At 40.8% G+C, this 27,028-nt stretch overlaps 1 protein-coding gene across 2 annotated transcripts in view; it reads left to right on the plus strand.

Moving 5' to 3' along the window:
• The window catches only part of CENPJ (centromere protein J), a 70,091-nt gene that overhangs the window by 11,336 nt on the left and 31,727 nt on the right, over positions 1-27,028 (plus strand). For both annotated transcript variants that reach the window (XM_023751164.1, XM_006085485.3), the window contains exons 7-11: positions 56-1,682; positions 4,360-4,492; positions 14,929-15,094; positions 21,061-21,303; positions 26,186-26,270. In XM_023751164.1, coding sequence (XP_023606932.1) covers positions 56-1,682; positions 4,360-4,492; positions 14,929-15,094; positions 21,061-21,303; positions 26,186-26,270 — 2,254 coding nt within the window. The remainder of the gene's footprint in view (positions 1-55; positions 1,683-4,359; positions 4,493-14,928; positions 15,095-21,060; positions 21,304-26,185; positions 26,271-27,028) is intronic.

Consider the following 27,028-nt stretch of genomic DNA (forward strand, 5'->3'; position numbering starts at 1 on the left):
GTTTAATTTGCTTTAAATATACCAGAATTAATTAAAATTTTGTTCTTTATTGTAGGAAGCAGAAGGATCATTGCTAATCAAAGAAAAACCAAAACAACCATTCTTAAAACGAGGAGAAGGTTTAGCTAGATTTACTAATGCTAAATCTAAGTTTCAGAAAGGGAAGGACAGTAAACTAGTGACTAGTCAGAGCATTTCAGAGGACCAACCTATGTTTAAAATAGACAGACAACAATTCCAGCGGAAAACTGCTCTTATAAATAAAGAACTATGTACAGAGAACCCTCCTGTTAAAAAGAACAATAAAGCTAGAACCAACAGTGGTTCTGTCACACTAAGTCAGAAGACAAAAGTGCTTAAGAGTAATAATAGGAAAGGTCTCTTTCCATCAGGATTGAAAATACTGGCGGGGGAGAAATGTGATGGGCAATTTAGAGAACAGATCAAGTTAGAAAAAAAATTAGAATCTAATAATAAAGAAAATGAACCTGAGTGTTCAAAACCTTGTGATATTGGTTGCAAAGTTTGGAATAACACACAAGTTAAAGATAGCCTTCCCCTTTTGACAGGGCTGGTTGGCTGCATGGCTTCTAAGAGCTCAATAAGTGAGACCTTGAAAGAGTCAGAATCTTCTCTTGACATTTCTCTCCAGAAAAAGTTAGAGAATTGGGAACGAGAAAAAGAAAAGGAAAATTTGGAATTAGATGAATTTTTGTTTTTAGAGCAAGCGGCTGATGAAATATCATTTTCCAGCAATTCCTCATTTGTATTGAAGATCTTAGAGAGGGACCAACAGATCTGCAAAGATCATCGGCTGTCTTCTACTCCTGTCAAAGCTGTGCAGCAGCAAAAGATGATGACACTGGGTCCCATTAGTCAGTGTTACAAAAATGAGCATCTAGACCGTATTGAATGTGAAAATGAGGGTGAGTGTGAGGTTGCACCCAAAGAAATTAATTCAGTGTTTTTACCTGAGGGATTGGGAACACCGTCTTGTGAAGTCAGTAAGAAAGTGTTCCAAATGAGCACTTCTGAAAATCAGATGAGATGGAATGCAAGCAATGATGGTGTAATGAACACTGACAGTAGCACAGACTCTGAGGAACAACTGGGCATTATCATAAAACCATCAACTGAGGATAGTGAAAGGAGTTTGAGTAGCAGAGAAGATAGTCCACAAGTCTGTGAAGGTAAGGGACCTTTCAGGAACACTGGGACTGAAGAAGAAGATAAAAGGAGAGATGTGGATTTGGATTTGTCTGATAAAGATAATAGTGGTGATGAGTCTATCATAACAGAAAGCTTGAAAAATAAAATTTCTGAGTCCTCAAGACCCTCATCTGTAAGTGTGAGTAAAATTGACTTTGATGATGAAAGAACTTGGACAGATCTTGAAGAGAATTCATTTAAAAATGATGTTATGCTTGGGAATGAAGCCATTTATGGAACTCCCCAGACAATCTACCCTAATAAGAGTGAGATATGTATAATGGACAAAACAATAAAAAGGAAAGTTGCACCAGTCAAGAAGGAAGACTTGAGCCAATTCAGCAGAGGCACAAGTCCTCCTCCATCAGATCTGATGATGAAATTCTTCCCTTCTTTGAAACCAAAACCAAAATCAAAGTCAGATTCACACCTGGGAAATGAACCCAAGTTAAACATTCAAGACCAACCCCCTGGTAAGTCAGAGCATTATAAAATATGTAGCAGAATATTACAAGTTTAACATTTATTTTATCAGTATGTTGTCAGAATGCTTAAAATCCTAACTTGCTCAGTAAAGTCTAATGATAGGTGATTTGTTAAAATTTGATTTGTTTTGTGGATCTAAATAATGTAATAGTCACTAGTATAAGAGGTTTAAATGAATTGTGGTTTCAGATTTTTCAAATTTAAGCTTGCATCTTATTCTCAAGGCTTTAAAATTAATTGCTTTATTATGAAACTAGAGGCCCGGTGCACGAATTCGTGCATGGGTGGGGTCCCTTGGCATGGCCTGCAGGGATTGGGATGAAACCGGCAGTCCAATGCTGCCTGCCGCTCCTGCCTGCTGCTCCCGCTCGTCCTAGTCCTGCTGCGCTTGCCCCAGTCAGTCCTTATTGGGAGAGGCTTGCGCCTGGTGCTCGCCAGCTGTGAGCCCTGGGTCTGGCGCCCATCCCGAGGGGGTGAGGTAGGGACACGATTGGCCCTCCGGATGGGTGGTGGGATGCCCTTGCCGGCTTGGGATCTGGATCCATCCCGCTGATGTTCATGCTGGTTGTTGGGAGCCACCTGGTGGCTGCTTTTATATAATTTCTTCCTTGCGAGTGTCTAGGGAGGGGAAGCGGCTGTGGTCGACTGGTTCTTGAGTTGCTTAGGCTTTTATATATATAGATGAGATAACATTTAAGTTTCTTTTACAACCAGGGAGTATTCAATTTATGGTTTGTGTTATTGTGGAGTAAACTTTGTGTACACTTTCTTTTTTGCACACTTTTTTTAAATGACTATATTTTTACTTAATTTTTTTTTTTTTACTGCCTCATGCATTAACATGCTAAACATGACCAAGAAGAAATACAATATAATCCAAGTTTCTTTCTTTCACCAGATCTGGGCTCCTATTCCCCTTTCCTAGAAGCATCCACATCCCCATTTCATTTGTATATGCTAAAAACATGCCATACATATGTAAACATATGTGTGAGTGTAATTTCCTTTCTATACAAATGAAAACATGACTAAAAAATAACATTCTTCATCTTATAATATATTTTGAAGATTGTTTTAACACACACATACATCTGCCTTGGTCCATTTAATGGCTGTATAGTATTCAATTGATGTGATGGACTTTTTAAACCTATATTGAAAAGTTTTTCTATTATATCATGTTATATTATAAACTCTGATTGTCTTGCAAAGCATAGGTGCTTTAAAATATAAACTATAGCAAGCTATTTTAAAAAATACTCTGAATTTAAAAGTAGCATTTTTTGCAAAAACTTTGGAAGTTTAAAAAGTATAGAAGCAAAAATGTTTATAACTGAACTGCCCAGTGATATCATTTTGGGATATTTTCTTTCAGTCATTTTTCCTATGTATTTTAAATATTGTAGACACATGTATTATAACGTGCCTTATACGTTTTGAACAAGTATATAACATGTGTTTGTCCTATCATTAACACTCTGTACTTAAAAAATGATTGCATAGCATTACATGAATGTAACATAATTTTATTCAGTAATTTTTAAAAATATATTTTTATTGATTTCAGAGAGGAAGGAAGAGGGAGAGAGATAGAAACATCAGTGATGAGAGAGAACCATTGATTGGCTGCCTCCTGCCTCCTACTGGGGATTGATCCCGCAACCTAGGCATGTGCTCTTGACCGGAATGGAACCCGGGACCCTTCAGTCCATAGGCCGATGCTCTATCCACTGAGCCAAGCCGGCCAGGGCAGCAATTTTCTTAATATTAGACAAATTCTTTTTTATTAGTAGAAATACCACTGCAATGTATATCTTTGTGCAAAGCTGTAAGATTTTACAAGTTCTTTAATTAGAATTTTAAAAGTAGGTTCAAAGGGTAGATATGTCTATTTTAGTTTTGTGATAGAAATCAGGTTGTTTCCAAAAGGGCAGTTGAAGGACAGAAACATTGGCTATTTTACTCTCTTAAATAGCAAATTGTATTGAAAAAAGTCTTGCCCTAGCCAGTTTGGCTCAGTGGATAGAGTGTCAGTATGCCATGGACTGAAGGGTCCCAGGTTCGATTCTGGTCAAGGGCACGTATCTTGATTGCAGGCTCGATCCCTGGGCCTGGTTGGGGCACATGCGACAGGCAACTAATTGATGTTTCTCTCTCACATCAATGTTTCTCTCTCTCTGTCTCTCCCCCTCCCTTCTGCTCTCTCTAAAAATCAATGGAAAATATCCTCAGGTGAGGATCAACAACAAAATAGTCTTAATTTGTCTTTCTTTGATTAGTGGTATCAATTAGTGATACCAACTTTGCTTTTTGATATCAATTAGTGCTTTAGATATTTTGTGACTTATTTGTGTTCTTAAGCTATTTCTATATACTGGCCTTTAAAAAATTTATTCCAATGGTTTCCTTTTAAATATAATGTTAATTCATTGCCAGATTGAAACTCTTGAAGTAGAATAATTTGATTCTTAAATTTAGACTGGTTTCATCTGGAAGGTTAAGCCAATAAAAATTTAGAAAAATTTTGTTAACTTGAAATATTATTTCTAATGCATTTTAATGGAGGTATTTACCATATTTTTGGCCCTTAGTGTTAATAGCTAGCTAGTGTCTTTGCTGCTGAAGACCTATTGTGAAATTCACTATTTATGGCCTATTTTATAGGTGACAGTGCTCGATCCGAAGTTTTGAGAGAGAAAATTATTGAATTGGAAATGGAAATAGAAAAATTTAAAGCTGAGAACACATGTTTAGCTAAACTTCGCAGTGAACGAGAAAGTGCCTTAGAAAAACTCAGGTATGTTTGCATCTATAATTTGGGAAAAAATATACAGTGATTCAATTGATATCTTTAAGATCTTATCTAAAATACTGGAAACAATCTTTATCAATCTAACAATATAAATGGAAATGAAATCTGTACCACATGTAAATTTTTTTAGTAAATTAAATGACTCCTGGTCAAAGATATGTTAAAAGGGTATTCTCTTGGTGATGAAATTTTAAATTGAAATTTGAAAAGCAGTTTGGGGTTATGAATTCAAGTACTACATTAGCCAGTGTATTAATTTCTTAGGGCTACTATAACAAAGTACATACACACTGGGTGGCTTAAAACAGCAGGAATTTATTTTCTCATGGTTCTGAAGGCTTAGAAATTCAAAGTCAACTTGTCAGCAGAACCATGCTTTTTCTCCTCTCTTCTAGTGGTTGCTGACAACTCTTAGTGTTTTTTGCTTCTGGACATTTGAGTTGTTTCTACCTTTCGGTTTTGTGAATAATGCTGTTATCATTGGTATACAGATATCTGTTCAAGTTTCTGATTTTAATTATTTTGGATATATATCCAGGGTGGAATTGCTGGATCATATGGCAATTAATTTTCCTTTTCCATTTATTTTTTAGACAGGGTGCAAGGGAGGTTGGGGAGAGAGAGAGAGAGAGAGAGAGAGAGAGAGAGAGAGAGACAGAGAGAGAGAGACAGAAACAGACATATCGATGTGTGAGAGACATATCTACTGGTTGCTACTGACTGCCTTCCACATGTGCCCTGATGGGGGTCAGGGAGTGAACCCGAACCCAGGTACGTGCCCTTGAACTGGAATAGAACTTGCGACCCTTCGGTGCGCAGGCTGTTGCTCTTAACTACTGACCAAGGCAAGAAACCACCATACTGGTTTCCACAGTGGCTGCACCAGTTTAGATCAGATAAATTGGTTTGCATATGCTGAACCAACTTTGCATTCAGGGGATGCATCTGACTTGGTCATCCTGTATAATCCTTTTAATGAGCTGTTGAATTAAACCGGTTCCGGCGGTTTTCTAGTCTTTCATTGAAGATTTTTACATCTATGTTTGTATTGGCCTATAGTTTTCTAGTGGTATCTTTGGCTTTGGTATCAGTGATAATAGCCTCATAAAATGAATTTGGAAGTGTTCCTTTTTTCTTTTTTGGAAGAGTTTAAGAATTGGTATTAATTGTTTGAATGTTTGGTAGAATTTTATATGTGAAGCCATCTGGTCCTGGACTTTTCTTTGTTGGGAGATTTTTGCCGATGCAGTCTATTTGTTATTGATCTGTTCAGACTTTCTATTTCTTCTAGATTCAGTTTTGGCAGGTTGCATGTTTGTAGAAATTTATCCATTTCATCTAGGTTATCCATTTTATCTGGGATTATAATTGCTCACAATACGATCTTTTTTTTTTTCTTTTTTTCTGAGGCAGCTTTGGAATATCTTCTCTTTCATTTATGATACTTATGTCTTTTTTCTTTTTTTTTTAAAGTTTTTGTAAATAAATCTTTATTGTTGAAAGTATTACATATGTCCCCACTTCTCCCCCTTATAGCCTGCCCTTGTCCCCTGGCCTTCACCACCCTATTGTCTGTGTCCATGGGTTATGCATATATATATGCCTACAAGTTCTTCGGTTGATCACTTCCCACCCACCCATCCTCCCCCACTTTGCCTCTGAGATTCTGCAGTCTGTTCTATGCTTCTATGTCTCTGGATCTATTTTGTTCATCAGTTTATTTTGTTCATTAGATTCCACATACCTGGTATGAGAGAAATAATGTGATACTTGTCTTTTTCTGACTGGCTTATTTCGCTTAGCACAATACTCTCCAGGTCCCTCCATGCTGTCTCAAAGGGTAAGAGATCCTTCTTTTTTACAGCTGCATAGTATTCCATGGTATACATGTACCACATTTTTTTTTATCCATTCATCTTCTGATGGGCACTTGGGCTGTTTCCAGATCTTAGCTATTGTAAATTGTGCTGCTATGAACATAGGGGTGCATACCTTCATTCTGATTGGTGTTTCGGGTCTCTTAAGATATATTCCTAGAAGTGGGATCAATGCGTTAAATGGCAGTTGGCATTTTTAATTTTTTGAGGAAACTCCATACTATTTTCCATAATGGCTGCACCAGTCTGCATTCCCACTAGCAGTGCACTAGGGTTCCCTTTCTTCCACATCCTCTCCAGCACTTGTCATTTGTTGATTTGTTGATATAGCCATTCTGACAGGTGTGAGTTGATATCTCAGTTTCATTTTAATTTGCATCTCTCTGATGATCAGTGACTTTGAATATTTTCTCATATGTCTCTTGGCTGTGTGTATGTCCACTTTGGAGAAGTATCTATTTAGTACCGTTGCTCATTTTTTAATTGGATTGTTTGTCTTCCTTTTGTTAAGTTGTATGAGTTCCTTATATATTTTGAATATTAACCCTTTATCAGATATATCATTGCCAAATATGTTCTCCCATACTGTGGGCTCCCATTTTTGTTGTTGATGGTTTCTTTTGCTGTGCAGAAGCTTTTTATTTGGATGCAGTCCCATTTGTTTATTTTTTCCTTAGTTTCCTTTGCCCTAGGACCGTGGTCGGCAAACTGCAGCTTGCGAGCCACATGCGGCTCTTTGGCCCCTTGAGTGTGGCTCTTCCTAAGCCTTAGGAGTACCCTAATCTATAATAATAAAAGCATAATATGCTAATTAGACCGGGCAGCCAAATGACCTTCCGGACGTCCTTCTGGATGAAGCCACGGTGGCGGGGGCCGAGGCAGAGGCAGTTGGGGCGATCAGGCAGGCAGACAGGCAGGCAGAGGCGGTTAGGGGTGATGAGGCAGGCAGGCAGATGGGTTAGGAGTGATCAGGCAGGCAGAGTGGTTAGGGGCGATCAGGCAGGCAGATAGAGGGGGTTAGGGGCGATCAGGCAGGCAGGCAGGTGAGCAGATAAGGGCGATCAGGCAGGCAGGTGAGTGGTTAGGGGCAATCAGGCAGGCAGACAGAGTGGTTAGGGGAGATCAGGCAGGCAGGCGGGCGGTTAGGGGTGATCAGGCAGGTGAGCAGGTAGGGGCAATCAGGCAGGCAGGCAAGCGGTTAGGAGCCAGCGATCCCGGATTGCGAGAGGGACGTCTGACTGCCGGTTTAGGCTGGGATCGGGCCTAAACTGGCAGTCAGACATCCCCCGAGGGGTCCCAGATTTCGAGAGGGTACAGGCCGGGCTGAGGGGCCGCCCTCCCCTGTGCACGAATTTCGTGCACCAGGCCTCTAGTTAAGTTAATAACAATGTACCTACCTATATAGTTTAAGTTTAAAAAATTTGGCTCTCAAAAGAAATTTCAATCATTGTACTGTTGATATTTGGCTCTGTTGACTAATGAGTTTGCCGACCACTGCCCTAGGAGATGTATCTGTAAGCATATTGCTATGAGAGATGTCTGAGATTTTGCTGCCTATGGTTTCTTCTAGGATTTTATGGTTTCACGACTTACATTTAAGTCTTTTATCCATTTTGGTTTATTCTTGTATATAGTGTAAGATGGTGGTCTAGTTTCATTTTTTTGCATGTATCTGTCCAATTTTCCCAACACCATTTATTGAAGAGACTGTCTTGACTGCATTGTATGCTCTTGCCTCCTTTGTGAAATATTAATTGATTGTAATAACTTGGGTCAATTTCTGGGTTCTCTGTTCTGTTCCATTGACCTATATGCCTGTTCTTGTGCTAGTACAGGCTGTTTTGATTACGTTGGCTTTGTAGTATAACTTGAAATCTGGTATTGAGAGTCCTCCAACTTTGCTCTTCTTTTCAAGAATGCTGCAGCCTTCGAGGTCTTTTTTGGTTTCATATGAATTTTTGTTTGTTCTAGATCTGTGAAATATGTCATTGGTATTTTAATAGGGATCACATTGAATCTGTAGTACAGGGGTCCTCAAACTTTTTAAACAGGGGGCCAGTTCACTGTCCCTCAGACCGCTGGAGGGCCGGACTATAGTTTAAAAAAAAACTATGAACCAATTCCTATGCACACTGCACATATCTTATTTTGAAGTAAAAAAACAAAATGGGAACAAATACAATATTTGTATTTGCATGTGGCCCGTGGGCCGTAGCTTGAGGACCCCTGCTGTAGTAGATTGCCTTGGGTAGTATGGACATTTGACGTGGATTCTATCAATCCATGAATATGGTATATTATTCCAATTGTTTATATCTTTTTCTATCTCTTTAGTCAACATCCTGTAGTTTTCCAAGTACAAGTCTTTTACCTCCTTGGTTAGGTTTATTCCTAAGCATCTTAATTTTTTTGTTTCAATGGTAAGTGGGATTATTTGTTTAGTTTCTCTTTCTGAGAATTCATTATTGGTGTATAAAAAAGCCGTCGATTTTTGGGTGTTGATTTTGTATCTTGCTACATTGCCAAATTCATTTATTAAATCCAAAAGTTTTTTGGTGGAGTTTTTAGGGTTTTCTGTGTACAATATCATGTCATCTGCCAATAATGAGCATTTTACTTCCTCCTTTCCAATTTGGATGCCTTTTTTGTTTTTAATATATTTTTATTGATTTTGGAGAGGAAAGGAGAGGGATAGAGAAATAGAAACATCAATGATGAGAGTGAATCATTGATTGGCTGCATCCTGCAAGACCCCTACTGGGGATCAAGCTCGAAACCCAGGCATGTGCCCTTGACCAGAATTGAACCCAGGACCCTTCAGTCCGCAGGCTGACACTCTATCCACTGAGCCAAACCTGCTAGGGCTAGATGCCTTTTATTTCTTCTTCTTGTCTGATCGCTGTGCTAGGACTTCCAGTACTGTGTGAATAAGAGTGGTGAAAGTGGACATCCCTGTCTTGTTCCTGTATTTAGGAGAAAAGGTTTTAGTTTTTGCCCATTAAGTATGATGTTTGCTGAAGGTTTGTCATATATGGCCTTTATCATGGTGAGATATGTTCCCTCTATTCCAACTTTGCTGAGAGTTTTTATCAAAAATGGGGTTGGATTTTGTCAAGTGTGTTTTCTGCGTCTATTGATATGATCATGCGATTTTTGTCTTTCAGTTTGTTTATGTGATGTATCATGTTTATTGATTTGCGAATATTGTACCAGCCTTGCATCGCTGGAATCAATCCCACTTGGTCATGGTGTATGATCTTTTTAATGTGTGTGTATATATATATATGTATACACACACACACATACATAGATAACATACATATGTTATCTCTGTGTGTGTGTGTGTGTGTGTGTGTGTATGTACTTTTTTTTTTCTTTGTTACTCCTCATCCGAGGATATTTTTTCATTGTTATTTAGGGAGAGTAGAAGAGAGAGAGACAGAGAGAAACATTGATGTGAGAGAAACACATCGATTGGTGGCCTCCTACACGATCCCTAACCAGGACCCGGGCCAGGGAGGAGCCTGCAACCAAGGTACTTGACTGGAATTGAACCTGGGACCCTTTAGTCAGCAGGCCGATGCTTTAGATACTGAGCCAAACCGGCTAGGGCTGATCTTTTTAATATATAGCTGGATCTGATTTGCTAATACTTTGTTGAGGATTTTAGCACCAATGTTCATCTGGGTTATTGGCCTGTAATTCTTTCTTTGTAGTGTCTTTATCTGGTTTTGGAATTAGGATAATGTTGGCCTCATATAAAGAGCTTGGAAGTGTTCCTTCCTCTTGGATTTAAAAAAATTTTTTTTTAAAAAAATGTATCTTTATTGATTTCAGAGAGGAAGGGAGTGGGAAAGAAACATCTTCTGGCATACCTGATATTCGAATATTGTTACGTTTCACGTTGTCCCACAGCTCCCTTAAGCTGTCCTCCTGTTTTTTAATTGTTTTTTTCTTTTTGGTTCTCAGATTGAGTGATTTTTTTCAACCCTGTCTTCTAATTCACTGATTCAATCCACAGTTTCCCCTAATCTGTGTATTCCCCAATGTCTTCTTTATTTGTGCTATGTCATTCTTTATTTCTGTTTTCATAGTTACTATACCTTTTCTCATGCTGTTGAGCATTTTTACCATCATTATTCTGAACTCTATATCAGACAAATTTCTAATCTCTGTTTCATTTATCTCTTCTTCTGGAGAGTTCTCTTATTCTTTCATTTGAGGGTTGTTGTTTTTTTTTATCCCTCTTCATTTTGGCTCCTTATTTGAGTTTGTTTCTATGTATTAGTAGATAGATCTGGTATGGCTCCCAGTCTTGGTTAGGTGGCTTTATGTAGTAGTTGACCTATGGGACCCAGTGGTGCAGTCTCTCTGATTACCTGACCTGGGTGCTCTAATGTCCCTTGTGCACATTGTGTTTGCCCTCCAGTTGTAATTGAGTGTTAATTACTTTTGTCTCATGTGTGCATGGGCTTGCCCCTCAGGCTGGATGACAGTAAGGCTTAACCTAATAGCGTGCAGGGTGCTGTGTCAGTGCTTGTCACACAGCAGACTTAACCTCAGCAGGGTTTGGAGCCTGCCAATATCTCCCTTTTGATATACTGCTTGTGAAGCTTATTAGATAAAGCTGGCCACTGGGTTTATTGGTTTTGGGCCTTTTCGGAGGGTTTCTGGTGTAGGCCAGATGGTGTTTGTGACTGGCCCCGAAAATCTTTTTCGGAGCTTTCAGCAATCTAGATGCATGTGGAAAGGTCCAAGCTGTGTGCCAAAGTCTGCTTTTTCTAGCTCCAGCTCCAGAAGCAGGTCATGCAAAGACTTGAAGCACCCAGAGATCAGCTTTTGCTCTGGTTGATTATTAGTGTCAGTCACTTAGTGAGTCTCAGGCTATAGAGCTTAGCAGCATGTAAACTCCATAGGGTGGGGTGAGAGGGTTTCTAATGGGTGGGACAATTGCTTTCCCACTCCCCACCAGACTAAAGTTGCATTGATGAGTAAGCTCTGTCTGTGAAAGCTGGTTTCTGCAGAATGGGGAAATAACTCAACACAGGGATCTGGCGGCTGTCCTCTCAGCTCTCTTCCCAGAGCCACCAACCCCAGACTCTCCTCACACAGCTTTAGTTCACTCTGCCCACCCTCTGCTGGAGCCCAAGTTGAGTGGCTGCAAATGAAATTTATTTTGTTGGCCCTTTAAGAGGGTGCCTGCATATTTTTGCCCTCTCTTCCTCCCATATAGAACCTGAAGTGTTTTCACAGCAAGATGTTATGTGGGCATCTTTCCCGGTTCAGTTACTCTGGACTGGGGAGCCCAGCTTGGGGTTTAAACCCCAGACGTCTCAGGGGAAATCGCCTTTCCCCCCATGTGAGATCTCTCTCCAGAACTTCAGCTGCTGCCTGTTAGGTGCCCAGCCATCCCTCTTTACTCCACACTTCCTACCAGTCTTGATGTGACCTCTTCTTTATGTCCTTGGTTATATTCTCTTTTCTCCTCTGACTATAACTTCCAAATATCTGTCTCCCAGTTCAGAGATTCTTTCTTCTGCTTGATTGAGTCTGCTGTTGAAAGTTTCTATTTTTTTTTTTTTTTTTTTTTTACTTCATCCATTGTCTTCTCAGCTTGACAATTTCTGTTTGGTACTTTTATACAATTTCTCCTTGTTGAACTTCTTGTTTTGTTTCATGTATTATTTTCCTGATTCTGTTGGGTTATTTATCTGTGTTTTAATGTAGCTTGCTGAGCTTCCTTAAAACAATTATTTTGAATTCTTTGTAGATCTCTATTTCTTTTGGACCAGTTTCTTGAGCTTATTAGTTTCTTTTGGTGATGTCATGTTGACCTCATTCTTCATGATCCATGTAACCTTTTCTTGATGTCTTTGCATTTGAAAGAGCAAATGTCCCTTCCTGTTTTTAGTACTTGGTTTTGGCAGATCTTTACCTTCTGCTAGACCCCTGATGAGTCTGCTTCCAGAATCACAGTTGAGTGGAGTTGTAGCCAAATCAGGTGGCTGCTTCTGGGTAACCTGTGGGGTCTATTGTTGGCAGGTCTGTGACCAGGGGTGCAGATGGATATGGTTCATGCTAGATCCCTGGTTGGACAGGATTGCTTTTGGATCCATAGTCAATCGGGGCTGGAGCTAGGTCATGGGGCTACTTCTGGGTCCACTGTTGAATCTGCAGGCAGGGGATATGTTGCCAGGGGTAAGGATGAGTGTGGCTCCTCCCAGGTTCCTGTGCATCTTTCTGTTGGGTCTCTGGGTGAGCAGAACTGTCTGCAACTACACTATAGCAGTCTGGGGCCAGGTAACAGTGTTGTTTTAGGATCTGTAATTAGGACTGAGATGTGTGGGCCTGTTATCAGAGGCACAGATGGGTGTTGCTCTTCACAAGTCCTTTGGCGGATGGAGCTGGGGCTGAGTCCATAGGGTATCTAGGCTGTTTTCATTCTGCAGCCAGGACCATGTTTTGCAAGTCTTCCACTGGGGTATGGGCTTGCCTTCTCTCAGTGGCTTTCCTTGATCTTACGGCTTCACCAGGTTTTCCCAACCTCCTACCTGAACCCTAGAGCTTCTACAAAATCACTTATGCTCATGAATGGCTGTTGGATTGTTGTTCATGTGGAGGGATGTGAGCCAGGGACCTCCTATTCCACTCTCTTGCTGATGTCACTCTTCCTATGCTCTTAACACAGCATGAACAATGAAACTGGGCTGTGGCAGTCCCTTAGCTAAATCAACATTCTTCTCAGCTAAATACCAAAGTTCTCAAGTGGTCTGTAAGAACCTAGTTAATCGCCCCCCCCCCTTTTTTTTTCCTGTCTCCTGCTCACTGTTTTAGCCACATTGGCAGCTTAGCTGTTTTTTGAACACATCAGGCATATTCCTACCTCAGGGTTTTTGCATGTGGTGTTCCCTCTGTTTGAACTGCTTTGTCCAAATAACCTCATAGGTATTCTCACTTTCTTTAGGTTTTACTTCAAATATTATCTCAGCAAGATGACTCCATCTATAATTTTAATCTTCTACCCTGATATTATCTAACCTCATTCCTTGCTTATTTTTTTTCCTTGCCACTCCTAATCTATACTAATAATAGCCTAGGTGGCTGCTCCGCGCGGTGAGGCCTGGGGGTCCTGCGGCACTGCGTGGCATGGAGGAGGCTGGTCCCGGCGTCTCTGCCGCCTCGCGCGGAGGAGGCGGAGGAGGCGGGTTGCGGCAGGGGAGGGCAATTGTGGGTGATCAGGCCGGCAGGAGAGCGGTTAGGGAGCGATCAGGCTGGCAAGCAGAAGTGGTTAGTGGCAATCAGGCAGGCAGGCAGGCGAGTGGTTAGGAGCCAGCAGTCCCGGATTGTGAGAGGGATGTCCAACTGCGGGATCAGGCCTAAACCGGCAGTCGGATATCCCCCGAGAGGTCCCAGATTGGAGAGGGTGCAGGCCGGGCTGAGGAACACCGCCCCCCTGTGCATGAATTTCATGCCTCTAGTCCTATATAATAAAAGGGTAATATGCTGCCGAAACCGGTTTGGCTCAGTGGATAGAGCATCGGCCTGCGGACTGAAAGGTCCCAGGTTCGATTCCGGTCAAGGGCATATACCTGGGTTGCGGGCACATCCCCAGTGGGAGATGTGCAGGAGGCAGCTGGTCGATGTTTCTCTCTCATCGATGTTTCTAACTATCTCTCTCCCTTCCTCTCTGTAAAAAATCAATAAAATATATTTAAAAAAAATTAAAAAAAAAATAAAAGGGTAATATGCAAATTGACTGAACGGCGGAACAACCGGTGGCTATAATGCACACTGACCACCAGGGGGCAGATGCTTAATGCAGGAGCTGCCTCCAGCCCGCAGGCCCCGATCGCCCGATTGGGGTCTAGCAGCCAACCTCTTGGTCCCTTCCCCCGGCCAACAGGCTCCGATCACCCAATGGCGAACGGGGAACCAGGGATGGGTGGCGGCAGATGTGGGTGGTGCCAGGCCAAGGCCCCAGCCCCGCCAGTCACCCCATACACAGAGGGTGACTGGTGGCGGGGTACAGGGCTGGTGAGCGGGTGGGAACGGCCAACCTCTTGGTCCCTCCTCCTGGCCGGCAGGCTCTGATCTCCCAATGGTGAACAGGGAACTGGAGGTGGATGGCAGTGGGGAGCGGGGCAGGCTGCTGGCAGCCGGGGAAGATGGCCCTGATTGCAGGCCAGGCCTAGGGACCATACCTGTGATGAATTTCGTGTCCCAGGCCTCTAGTGTTCCATATATTTTACTTACTTATTCTATTATTTTCTGTCTCTCCTATCAGATATAAGAGGTTTCACAGGAGTAAGGATGTTTAGTTATTCCACTGTGGTTCCTCCAGTGTACTTGATTGATAGCAGGTGCCCAGTAGGTGCTTGTTGGAAGGGTGCTATGGATTGAAAATGGATTCACCAAGATTCCGGCTCCTCATTACCAGCCTGTTCCTGGTGTTTCATTTTGGTGCCACATGTGGATTATTATATTTACTGAGATGGTTGGTCCCTTTAGATAATCTCCTTAAATAACATGGTTTGATCATTTTAGGAAAGAAATCACAGACTTTGAACAACAGAAAGCAAATGAATTGACTCGAATAAAAGAGTTTAAAAAGGAGGAAATGAGGAAGCTACAAAATAAACGCAAAGTTTTTGAAAAGTATACTACAGTTGCAAGAACTTTTCCAGATAAAAAGGAACGTGAAGAAATACAGGTATACCAATACTTATATACTCATATAAATTAGTAAAGATTTCAGTTTTGTAAGACTCTTAGGATTATTTGATATGTCAGAGAGATATTGGGTATCAATTTATTAGTCATCTATTGACTCAACAAATTATCTATCTGAGACACTGCATCAGGAACATCTTTTGTAGTCTGGCTTTTAAAGAGTAAAATATTCTCTTATTAAAGGTTTCCAAACAAACAGAAAGAGTACACAAATGACATGAATGAATTAATAAGCCAAGAGTTGGAAGTTCACTGTTGTAATGTTGTGTTAATTTGTTTGACTTACCACACAACAAATACTGTTAAGTTTTGTTCATTTTTAATAATTTAAGGCCCATATACTGAATAGGTGTTTAATTTTAAAACTTATAAACTGATAGGCCAAATTATCAGTCCTTTTCATTTCAAAGTTAGAAATGGACATGATCAGAGGAATGTAGTACTTAAAAAGAACTAATGCACTTCTAGCTAAACTATAGAAAAATAATGGAAGTGAATATATTCATGACAGTGGCATAGGCAAAGACTTCCAAGAGAAGACAAAGAAATAAGTATAAAAGAAAAAAATGGATATATTGGACTTCATTAAAAGAAAAACTTAATTTACCTAGAGAAAAAATTTAAATGTCTATCTCTTGCTTATGCATAAAGTGCAAACTCATCTTCCATGTCCATATTTTATTTATTATTATTATTATTATACTAGAGGTACGGTGCACAAAATTCGTGCGGGGGTGGGGGGTCCCCTCAGCCTGGCCTGCACCCTCTTGCAATCTGGGACTGCTGGCTCCTAACTGCTCGCCTGCCTGCCTGCCTGATCGCCCCTAACCACTCTGCCTGCCTGCCTGATCGCCCCTAGCTGCCTCTGCCTCGGCCCCCGCCACTGTAGCTTCGTCTGGAATGATGTTTGGAAGGTTGTTTGGCTGTCCAGTCTAATTAGCATATTACGCTTTTATTATTATAGATATATAATTCTTTATTATTGTAAGTATTACATATGTCCCCTTTTTTCCTCCATTGACCCCCTCCAGCCCACCCCCACCTTCCTGCCCCAGGCCTTCAGCACCCTATTGTCTGTGTCCATGCATGTCCATATTTTAAATACTAGTACACTCTCTCACAATCTGGGACCCCTTGGGGGATGTCTGACTCACAATCCGGGACCACTGGCTTATAACCGCTCACCTGCCTGCCTGCCTGCCTGATCACCCCTATCCACTCTGTCTGTCTGCCTGATCATCCCTAACCACTCTGCCTGCCTGCCTGATCACCCCTAACCACTCTGCCTGCCTGCCTGATTGCCCCTAACCACTCTGCCTGCCTGCCTAATCACCCCTAACCACTCTGCCTGCCTGCCTGATCGCCCCTAACCACTCTGCCTGCCTGCCTGATCGCCCCTAACCACTCTGCCTGCCTGCCTGATCACCCCTAACCACTCTGCCTGCCTGATCGCCCCTAACTGCTCACCTGCCTGCCTGATTGCCCCTAGCCGCCTCTGCCTTGGCCCCTACCGCCACCGCTTCGTCTGGAAGGACGTCCGGAATGATGTCCGGACTGACGTCTGGAAGATCGTTCGGCTGTCTGGTCTAATTAGCATATTATTCTTTTATTATAGATATTTTTTGCTCTTTAGATTAAAAATTGATATTAAACTTATTTGAATTTCTTTTAAAAATCTATAATCTAGATTATAGATTATTTTTATAATCTATAATAATACAAATTTATCATGACGTTTTGTGAATACTTCAAAATACTTTATTAAAATATTTTTAATTTACTAATTTGAGAGAGAGACATATATCAAGTTGTTGTTCCACTTATTTAGGCATTCATTGGTTGCCTCTTGTATGTGCCCTGACCAGAGATTGAACCTTCCACCTTGGCATATTGGGACGACATCCTAACCAATTGAGCTTTCAGGCCTGGGCCAGTTCAAATACTTTAAGCAGTAGTTAAAATCAAATTCAGCTATCAGAAAATTTTTCACTAAATTTAAAACCATAATCTATTCTAAAATATCTGCATAATGGGTTTGTCATTTCATATTTACTGTTCCTGAGTTTCCCAGGAGTAGAGTGATACTTGGATAGCTTGCTATGTTATAAAAATCTTAAGAGACCCATAAGGAAAATAACAACACCACCCTTCTTAGACCTCCCAAGATTACAAACTTGATTCCCCCCACTTTCCCCTCTGTCATAGCTGAGATTTCTTCTTCCAGTGTGATTCAAAACATAGCAAATGAGCTTTATTTTAGTTCTACTTACTTTGATGAGAATAACACATAGTTTTTACTTTATTATGACCTGGTGCCTTTCCTGCAAACAATTTATCCTCTTATTCTCTAAGCCTGTTCTTTCCAGTCTGCTAGTTATTAGCCACATGTGGCTATTTAAGTTTAAGTTAAATGAAATTAAATAAAACGAAAAATTACTTTTTCAATAAACTAAAAATTCAGTTTTTCAGTGACATTAGCCACATTTCAAGTGCTCAGTAGCTGTTATGTGACTGGTAGCTATCACATTGGACAGTGCAGGTCCAGGACACATCCATCATTACAGAAAGTTCTGGACAGTGTTGATGTAGAGGCCTCATTTCCTGGAGAGTTGGTGAGTTAGCTTTCCTCTTTAAGACATTAGACAATTTCATAATTTTGCAGCATTTTTTTGAACTCTCTTTCTGCTTTGTTAGTGTTGATTTAAGTATTGGACCCTTTTCAAAAGACTTGATATTGTGTGTAACCATGGGTGTTCATTATTTCTTTTGGTTGTGGGTACAGTTCCTTGTTTTTCTTAAACTATGGCTCATTCATAGTTTCCCATATTTATCCTTTCTGCCTCTACAATGCAGTTACATACTTTAAAAACAGGTATATACTTAAATCAAAAACAAATATATATTTATTGATATGCTTTCACTTATTAAGTCATTAAAAGATTAAAGAGATGGTATAAACGTATTCAGAGATAATGTGGGTTTGGTTCTAGACCACCTCAATAAAGTGAATATTGCAAATCCCATGAATATTTTGGTTTTCCTTTGCATATAAAAGTTATGTTTACACTATACTATAGTCTAGCATTATGTCTAAAAAACTATGTAATACCTTAATTAGAGAATAGCATTATTGCCCCAAATGCTAACCAGCCTTCGGTGAACCATTATCTTTTTGCTGGTAGAACTTCTTGCCTCAGTGTTTATGGCTGCTGACTGATCAGTGTGGTGGTTGTTGGAGTTTGAGGTGGCTGTGGCAATTGCTTAAAATAAGACAACAATGAAGTTTGCTGTGTTGACTGATTCTTTCACAAATGATTTACCTTTAGCATGCGATGCTGTTTGATAGCATTTTACCCACAGTAAAACTTCTTTCAAAATTGAAATCCATTCTTTCAAGCCCTGTCACTGCTTTATCAACTAAGTTGATATAATATTCTAAATCCTTTGTTGTCATTTTAACATTTTCACAGCTTCTTCACCAAGAGTAGATTCCATCTCAAGAAACTACTCTCTTTGCTCCTCATCTGTTAAAGTTTTACCATGAATTCGTAGCAATTCAGTCACATCTAGGCTCCACTTCTAATTCTAGTTCTCTTGCTATTTTCACATCTACAGTTACTTCCTCCACTGAAGTCTTGACCCCCTCAAAATCATCCATGAGGGTTGGAATCAATTTCTTCCAAACTCTTGTTAATGTTTTGATCTCTTCCCATGAATCATGAATGTTCGTAATGGCATTTAGAAAGGTGAATCCTTTCTAGAAGGTTTTCAATTTATAGTTAGAGGTTCAAATATTGGCTTGGATCAGTGGTCGGCAAACTGCGGCTCATGAGCCACATGCGGCTCTTTGGCCCCTTGAGTGTGGCTCTTCCACAAAATACCGACTTCTGCGTATGGGCCACGAAGTTTCAATCGCACTGTACGTGTGCTCCCACACATGGTATTTTGTGGAAGAGCCACACTCAAGGGGCCAAAGAGCCGCATGTGGCTCACGAGCCGCAGTTTGCCGACCACTGGCCTAGACCCATCAGAGGAATCACTATCTATGGCAGCTATAGCCTTATGAAATGTGTTTCTTAATTAGTAAGACTTGAAAGTCAAAATTACTCCTTGATCCAGGGGCTGCAGAATGGATGTTGTTAGCAGGCATGAAAACAACATTACTCTTGTACATCTCCATCAGAGCTCTTGGGTGACCAAATGCATTGTCAATGAACAGTAATGTTTTGAAAAGAATCTTTTTATCTGAACAGTAGTCTCAACAGTGGGCTTAAAATAATTGGTAAACTATGTTGTAAACAGATATGCTGTCATCCAGACTTTATTGTTCCATTTATAGAGCACAGGCAGAGTAGATTTTGCATAATTGTTAAGGGCCTTAGGATTATCAGAATGGTAAGTGGACAGTGGTTTCAACTTAAAGTCACCAGCTGCATTAGCCCCTAACGAGAGTCAGCCTGTCCTTGGAAGGTTTGAAGCTGGGCATTGACTTCTCCTCACTAGCTATGAAAGTCTAGATGGCATTTTCTTCCAATATAAGGCTGTTTTGTCTACATTGAAAATCTGTTATTGAGTGTAACCACCTTCATTAATTATCTTAGCTAGATCTTCTGGATAACTTGCTGCGGCTTCTAGATCAGCACTTGCTACTTCACCTTGAACTTTTATGTTATGGACATGGCTTATTTCCTTCAACTTCATGAACCAACCTCTCGTAGCTTCAGACTTTTCTTCTAAGCTTCCTCACCTCTCTCAGCCTTCACAGAATTGAAGAGTTAAGAGTCTTGCTTGGATTAGGCTTTGAGGGAATGTTGTGGCTGGTTTGATCTTCTATCCAGACCACTATAACTTTCTTCATGTCAGCAATAGGCTGTTTCATTTTCTTATCATTCATGTATTCACTGGAGCAGCACTTTATTGGCTGTTGTGAAGTTTATATGAGCATGGATGGATGTCAGATTGTCCGTGTGTGTTAATGAGGTGTGTGTTAGTGAGTTAGGATTCTCACTGCCTTCAGTCTCATATCTGAACAGGTTCTCAGGTGGGCGGTAGGGAATGCTTCCTGCTTCTGTCCATACTCCTTTCCTCAGCTTCAAGTCACTTCCTATGAGTTGCACCTACGTATTCCATGTAGCTAGCTGACTCTCTCTCCTTAGTTCTGATGTTGATCTTTATTTCTCTTTATACAGTTGCAGATAGCTTCTAGACATTTCCAGGAGTTTCTTCACTTACATCATTTAGTCCATCTAAAACAACTCATTTTCTTAAAACCTGTTTCATATATATTCCCAATAGGATCAGTTTTCAGTGTTGGTAGTTTTGAATTTGAATCTTTTATTCTTCCCTTTACCTCATCTATCTTCCTTCAGTTAGTAATTAATTCCTATTTATTTTTTCTTCAACAGATAATCCCTATTTATCTATTTCGATTAATATCTTTTTAAAAAATATATTTTTATTGATTTTAGAGAGGAAGGGAGAATCGGAGAAAGTTAGAAACATCAATGATGAGAGAGAATCATCAGTCGGCTGCCTCCTGCATGCCCCCTACTAGGGATTGAGCCCGTAACCTGGGCATGTGCCCTTGACCGGAATCAAACCCGGGACCATTCAGTCTGTGTAGGCCGACGCTCTGTCCACTGACCCAAACCAGCCAAGGGCTCAATTAGTATCTTTATTATCTCAAGGCCACATTATTTCAGTGAACTCTTAAGTGTTGTCTGCTGCCGCCTCCTGATTCCTGGAATTAATTTTGCTGATGGTATGAAGTGAGGCTCTAGCCTGAACCCCTATTCCCTTTCCTGAAAATCCCAGTTTTATTGAAATGTGATTAACTGAGCCTTCTCTTTTCTGTTCTCTGTACTAGGTTAGCTAGTCTGTATTTTTTCTTCTGTTGCATTGTTTTAATTCTACTAATGCTTTTTTGGGGGGGTTGGGGGTTGGCAGGCTTTGAAACAGCAGGTAACAGATTTACAGGAAGATTTGAAAAGAAAGGAAGCAAAATGGTCAAGTACACATGGCCGTCTTAGAAGCCAGATAGAAATGTTGGTCAAAGAGAACACAGACCTCCGGGAAGAAATAAAAGTGATGGAGAGATTCCGACTCGATGCTTGGAAGAAAGTGGAAGCCGCTGAGGGCAGCATCAAGATGGGTCAGTGCAGGACTGCCATGAAGAAAGAGGGGTCCATGGTAGGTTTGGAGACCAGTTAGCCTTGTCAAGTTAGGGGGAGATGTTAAATATTTGAGCAGTCAGATTCCTACTGACAGAAAGCACAAGGGCAGTTTCCAGGGCTGCTGGGAGGAGAGAGTGAGGGGTTAGTGTTTAATAGGAACAGCGTTTCAGTTTTGCAAGTTGAAGAGAGTTCTGTGAATGAATGGTGGTGATGGTTGCAAGACAGTGTGAATGTACTTAATACCACTGACCTGTGCACTTTAACATGGTTAAGATGGTAACTATCGCCCTGTCTGGTGTGACTCAGTGGCTGGAGCATTGTCCCGTGCACCAAAGGGTCGAGGGTTCAATTCCCGGTCAAAGGCGTGTACCTGGATTTCAGGTTTGATCCCAGGCCCCAGTCAGGGCACTTGTGGGAGGCAACCAATGGATGTGTCTCTCTCATATTGATATTTCTCTCTGTCTCTCCTTTCTTTCTTTCTCTCCCCCTTCTGCCTCCCTTCCATTCTCTAAAAATCAATGGAAAAAATATCCTCCATTGAGGATTAACAACAGCAAAAAGATGGTAAATATTATGCCATATATATTTTACCATAATTAAAAAAATAATTTTGAGCATTGCTATAGAGATAGTTTTCAAATTCATTTGTATAATTCTTATAAGGGGATTATTATAAGCAGTAGGCAGACAGTGTCAGTTAAAACAGGCCAAGGGAAGTGTTTGCAGAGAGTCACATGCGTGTGACCCTTTTAAATCAAGTTATTGGTGTTTCATTTATCTATGTTTACAACTCTGGTTTTCCAGGCACTGCTTTTAGGCACTGCAGATAAAGCAATGAACAAAACAGGCAAATGTCCTTGCCCTCTTGAAACTTAATATTCTAGTGGCAGGAGAAAGACTATAAATAAGATAGATAAATAAAATATATGGTATGTGACATAGTGGTGGAAATGAAGGAGAAAAAGCAAGGAGAGGGAATAACTGTATGGGGTGTTGGTTGGCAGTTATATGTAGGATGGCCAACGAAGGCCTTACAGAGAAAGCAACATTTGAATAATGGCTGAAGAGGGACCTGGGTGAGAAGCAGAGCAGGCACAGGAGACCTGGACCTGGAGACTGTCTGCTTGGAGGGCCTGAGGTTGAGCAATGCCAAAGACTGGTACTGCAGGTCCTCGAATAGTGTCATTTCATTATAAGATTGATGCTGTAGGAACTTAACTCTTACTTATATCAATCAGCCTGATAAAATTGTTCTCATTATATGTCATTTCACTTAAAGTCACAGAACATATCAAAGATGTTAAGTGAGCACTTACTGTAAAGCTGGAGCAGAGAAAGTGGGGAGAATAGTAGGGGATGAAACCAGAGATATGACGAAGGGTGGTGGGTGCAGATTTCATTAGGCCTTAATAGGTTCTGTAAACACTCGGGCTTTTTCCCTGAGTGCAATGGGAGCTCTTGCAGGGCTTTGATTGAAGGGGTGGCCTAACCCTTTATCTTAGTGTTTGGGGAAAGCACCAAAAATCTAAATTCAGGATTGATTCTAAAGAACTGACAGGTAACCTTATTCAAAATCATAAGAGCTTTAATAGAAACTTACATACATGGGTAAGGTAGCTGCTCCCAGTGGTGGCCTGCCTGGAAGAATCCACTTCCTTCTAGGACAGGTTCTCTCTTTTTTTTTTTTTTATAGGGGATTAAAAGTAAAACCATATGGTGGCTAGTCGCATAGACCACCAGCAAGAACAATGTGTTTTTAAGTTAACATAATAACATCAGGCAGTTATCACACTCTACACATTCATTAACCTCCTTCCTGGGGACATGATGTTTATCTTTGGATGGCATTTGGCTTTCTGGGTAGTCAGCCAAGCCTCAGGCTACTGAGGGTTAAATAGAGTCCAACATTTCCCAGAGGCTTTTTTTTAAAAATGTATTTTTATTGATTTTTTTTACAGAGAGGAAGGGAGAGGGAGAGGGATAGCGAGTTAGAAACATCGATGAGAGAGAAACATCGATTCAGCTGCCTCTTGCACGTCCCCTACTGGGGATGTGCCCGCAACCCAGGTACATGCCCTTGACCGGAATCGAACCTGGGACCCTTCAGTCCGCAGGCCGACGCTCTATCTGCTGAGCCAAACCAGCTAGGATTCCCAGAGGCCTTTGCTGCTGGAGCCATATTGCATCTCTGAGTTCCCCAACACTTAGCTCACTTTACTGTAGACTTAAGAATAGACCGAGGGGGTGGCAAACTGGGCCCAGTCAGGAACATCAAGGTGGACTATTGCAGTAATTCAGACTAGAGATGAGATGATATTGGCTTAGACTGGGGGAGTGGCATTGGAGGGGTTGAGGAGTGGACGGGATTTATTGATGAACTGTATATGGGGTGTGGCAGCAAGAAAGTAGTCAGGAATGGCTTCCCCATTTAGTGTAGTTTTTTTGCTTAATATAAGAATTTCAATTTGTTATTAAAGTCCATAAGAAGACAACACATATTGCTCAGGTGCAGACAAGGTGAGTTTGAAATGCCAATGAGCATCAGGTAAAAATGTTTACTAGACAGTTATGCATATATCAGGAGAAGTCAGGTTGGAGGTAGAAGTTTGGGGTCATCAGAATGTATGGTAAAGCCTTAGGCTGAGATGACTGAGGCTGAAAGTGAAGAGGTCCAAATACTGAGCAGAGTAAGAAGCTGGGGGGCAAGGAGGACAAATAACCATGGAGTAGGAAGGAAAGGAGGTCCATGTGGTGTTCTGAGAGCCAAGTTGAGAAAGGCCCTCAAGGGGTACAGTGTGGCCTATAGGCATCAAAGGCTGCTGCTCAGTAAGTTGAGGACTGAAGGTTGGTCCTTGGATTTACCAAGTAGAGATGTGTCAGAGATAAAAGCCTGACTGGATAAGAGAGAATGGGGAGAAGTTTCAGACAGAATATGAGATCTGTGTGGAAAAGTTTTGCAGTAAATGTAAAAATGGGGGGTAGTGGCTGTAGGGGAAATTGTTTTGTTTTTAAGACGGGAAATTAACAGGTGTTTGTATATTGGTAGAGTTGGTTTCAGTAGAGAGGGAAATGATGCAGTGATCATAAGTAAGGGGACATGGGATTTAGGGAATGAATGAATGGAGGGGCTGGTTTTGGCCAGGAGCAGGGGCAGTTCGACTTCAATAACAGAAGGTCTAAGGTCTGGACCTAGGACTAGGTGTCTGGTGCCACTTGGTAGGAAGTTCCCTTTTGATGCTTTAACTTTCTCAGTAAAGTGGGAAGCATGATATTCTGCTGAGGGTGAGGGCAGAGAACATGGGAGAAAGTGTGAAATAGTTGTCTAAGAGAGAGGAAAGCCAAGGGACTGGGAAGTATAGTCTGAGTCCTGGGCTGCATTGGGGGCCCATGTATGTTAGAGATCATTGTTTCCAGTGAGAATGGCTTGCATTATTTTTTTCTTGTTTGTTTGTGTTTTTTTTTGGGTGTCAGTTGGTGGAAAGTTGTTTTAGGAGAGGTGTGGTCATCAGGGGGAATACCACAAAGCAGAGAGAGGGGCTTAGAAGTTAACAGTACGCAGTGACCCATGAACCTGCTTAAGAAGGGCATACGCTACCAGGTTGTGAGGGACATTGAATACATGGATCAATGACTTGTAGGACCCTGTAGGCCAGTGATGGCGAACCTATGACACGTGTGTCAGAGGTGACACGCGAACTCATTTTTTTGGTTGATTTTTCTTTGTTAAATGGCATTTAAATATATAAAATAAATATCAAAAATATAAATCTTTGTTTTACTATGGTTGCAAATATCAGAAAATTTCTATATGTGATACGGCACCAGAGTTAAGTTAGGGTTTTTCAAAATGCTGACACACCGAGCTCAAAAGGTTCACCATCACTGCTGTAGGCTGTAGTCAGGAAGTGGAATTCTCCCTTCTTCCTCAAACATTTCATTATGAAAGTTTCCCAGATAGAGGCATTTGAAAACACAGTCCCATGAACACCTGACTACTCACCTAGATTGAGCCACTGTTGAGGTTTGCATATTGTGTTTTTTGCTGGACCATATAAAGGTAGTTGTAGAAATCATGGCATATCACCTATATATATACTTGAACACTAAATGGCATTGGCTTTTTTAATAGACCAGGCTAGTTATTTTGTAGAATACCTCACCTTCTGGATTCAAATGCTTTGAAATTGAACAGTTATTGATCATTGCAAATAGTGATAATGACTAGTTCTAGAGTTTGCCCATGGGAGTGCATGGCTGAGATTGGAGGGAGAGTAGGTCAGAAAAGGCAAGGAGGGGTACATGGTGGGGTGAGTGCACAGCCATGAGACTCAGAGCTTGGTGGGGGTGGGTAGGGAGGAGAGAAAGAAATTTGGTTGGAAGCAGTGATGGGGAGCAAGGAGGACACCTACTACCTCTAAGTCTAGGGTTGTGAGCTCTGAGAGCGAGAAACCTCCATCTCTACAAGGGACAGTGGTGAGCATTCATCTCAGTGGGACCTAGGGCTCAGTTAGAGCAAGGCAGTGAGGGAAATGTTAACTGGAGAGGCTGAGATAAGGGGGTTTTGCTGATGGGGTAACCATGAGCTCCTACTCTCTCCTCTGGCTAGCCTGGTAACAGTCACAGAAGACTGTTTCGTTTTACATTGTCTGTTATGCCCTTAACTTGAGGAATGAATATATTTACAGAGGTGGTGTGTGTGTGTGTGTATGTGTGTGCGTGTATGTGTGTGCCTGTGTGTGTGTATTCACTCTGGTCTCTAGTGATAAATGAAAACAATGTAATTGAACAAACTTAAAACATTCTCATTGCAAGCTGAGTTCTGTTAGTTTAATTCATTGTACTAATATGTAGACTAGCACTAATTTTATATTCAATTATATAATTATCTCCTACTGTAGAATTCATCAGTTCAAATTCAAAAGAGTCAAAATTCTTCAGGAACCCAGCTAGAGAAATACAAGAAAAATAATTTGCCCACACAAGGTAAGAAGCTACATGATCTTTTTAGAAGACATTTCGGGAATTTAAAAAATAGAAAATCTACCTTAAGAAATAAAATACCATAATTTTAATTGAAGCCTCCTGTGTATCCTATTCCCCCACTTAATTTCCACCTTGACAGCATTCTCGTACTGGTTTCTCATTTTTTTACTATATTGTGTCCATAAATCAATATAGTATTGATTTTGTACTTTATGTATTCCTCTGCAATTTGTTTTTTTCTCTCCATATTTTAAGACTTACCACATTAATACATATAAACTGTAGTTTATTGATTATAATAGCTATACAGAATCCACTTGTATTTGCCAGTCAAGTTTTCCTGTTGATGGGCATTCATGTTTCATCCAGTGTGTCAGTAGTATGAATAGGGCTGCAGAAAGCCTTTTTTAAAAAAATTAAATTTATTGGGGTGGTTTCAGGTATAGATTTCTGTGACACAAGATCTACATATTGCATTGTGCCCCCACAATCCAAAGTCAAGTCATTTTCCATCACCATATATTAGGCACCATTCATCGCCCCCATTTGCCTCCCCTCTTCCCTCTGACAACTACCACACTGCTGTTTGTGTCCACAAGTTTCAGTTTTCTATCCCACATATGAATGAAATCATATGGTTCTTAGCTTTTTCTGACTGACTTATGTCTTTAGCATATTCTCAAGATCCATCCCTGTTGTTGTAAATGGCAGTATTTCATCGTTATGGCTGAGTAGTATTTCATTGTATATATGTATCA

This window comes from Myotis lucifugus, unplaced genomic scaffold (assembly GCF_000147115.1).
Source record: "Myotis lucifugus unplaced genomic scaffold, Myoluc2.0 scaffold_19, whole genome shotgun sequence".
NCBI classification, from domain to species: Eukaryota; Metazoa; Chordata; class Mammalia; order Chiroptera; family Vespertilionidae; genus Myotis; species Myotis lucifugus.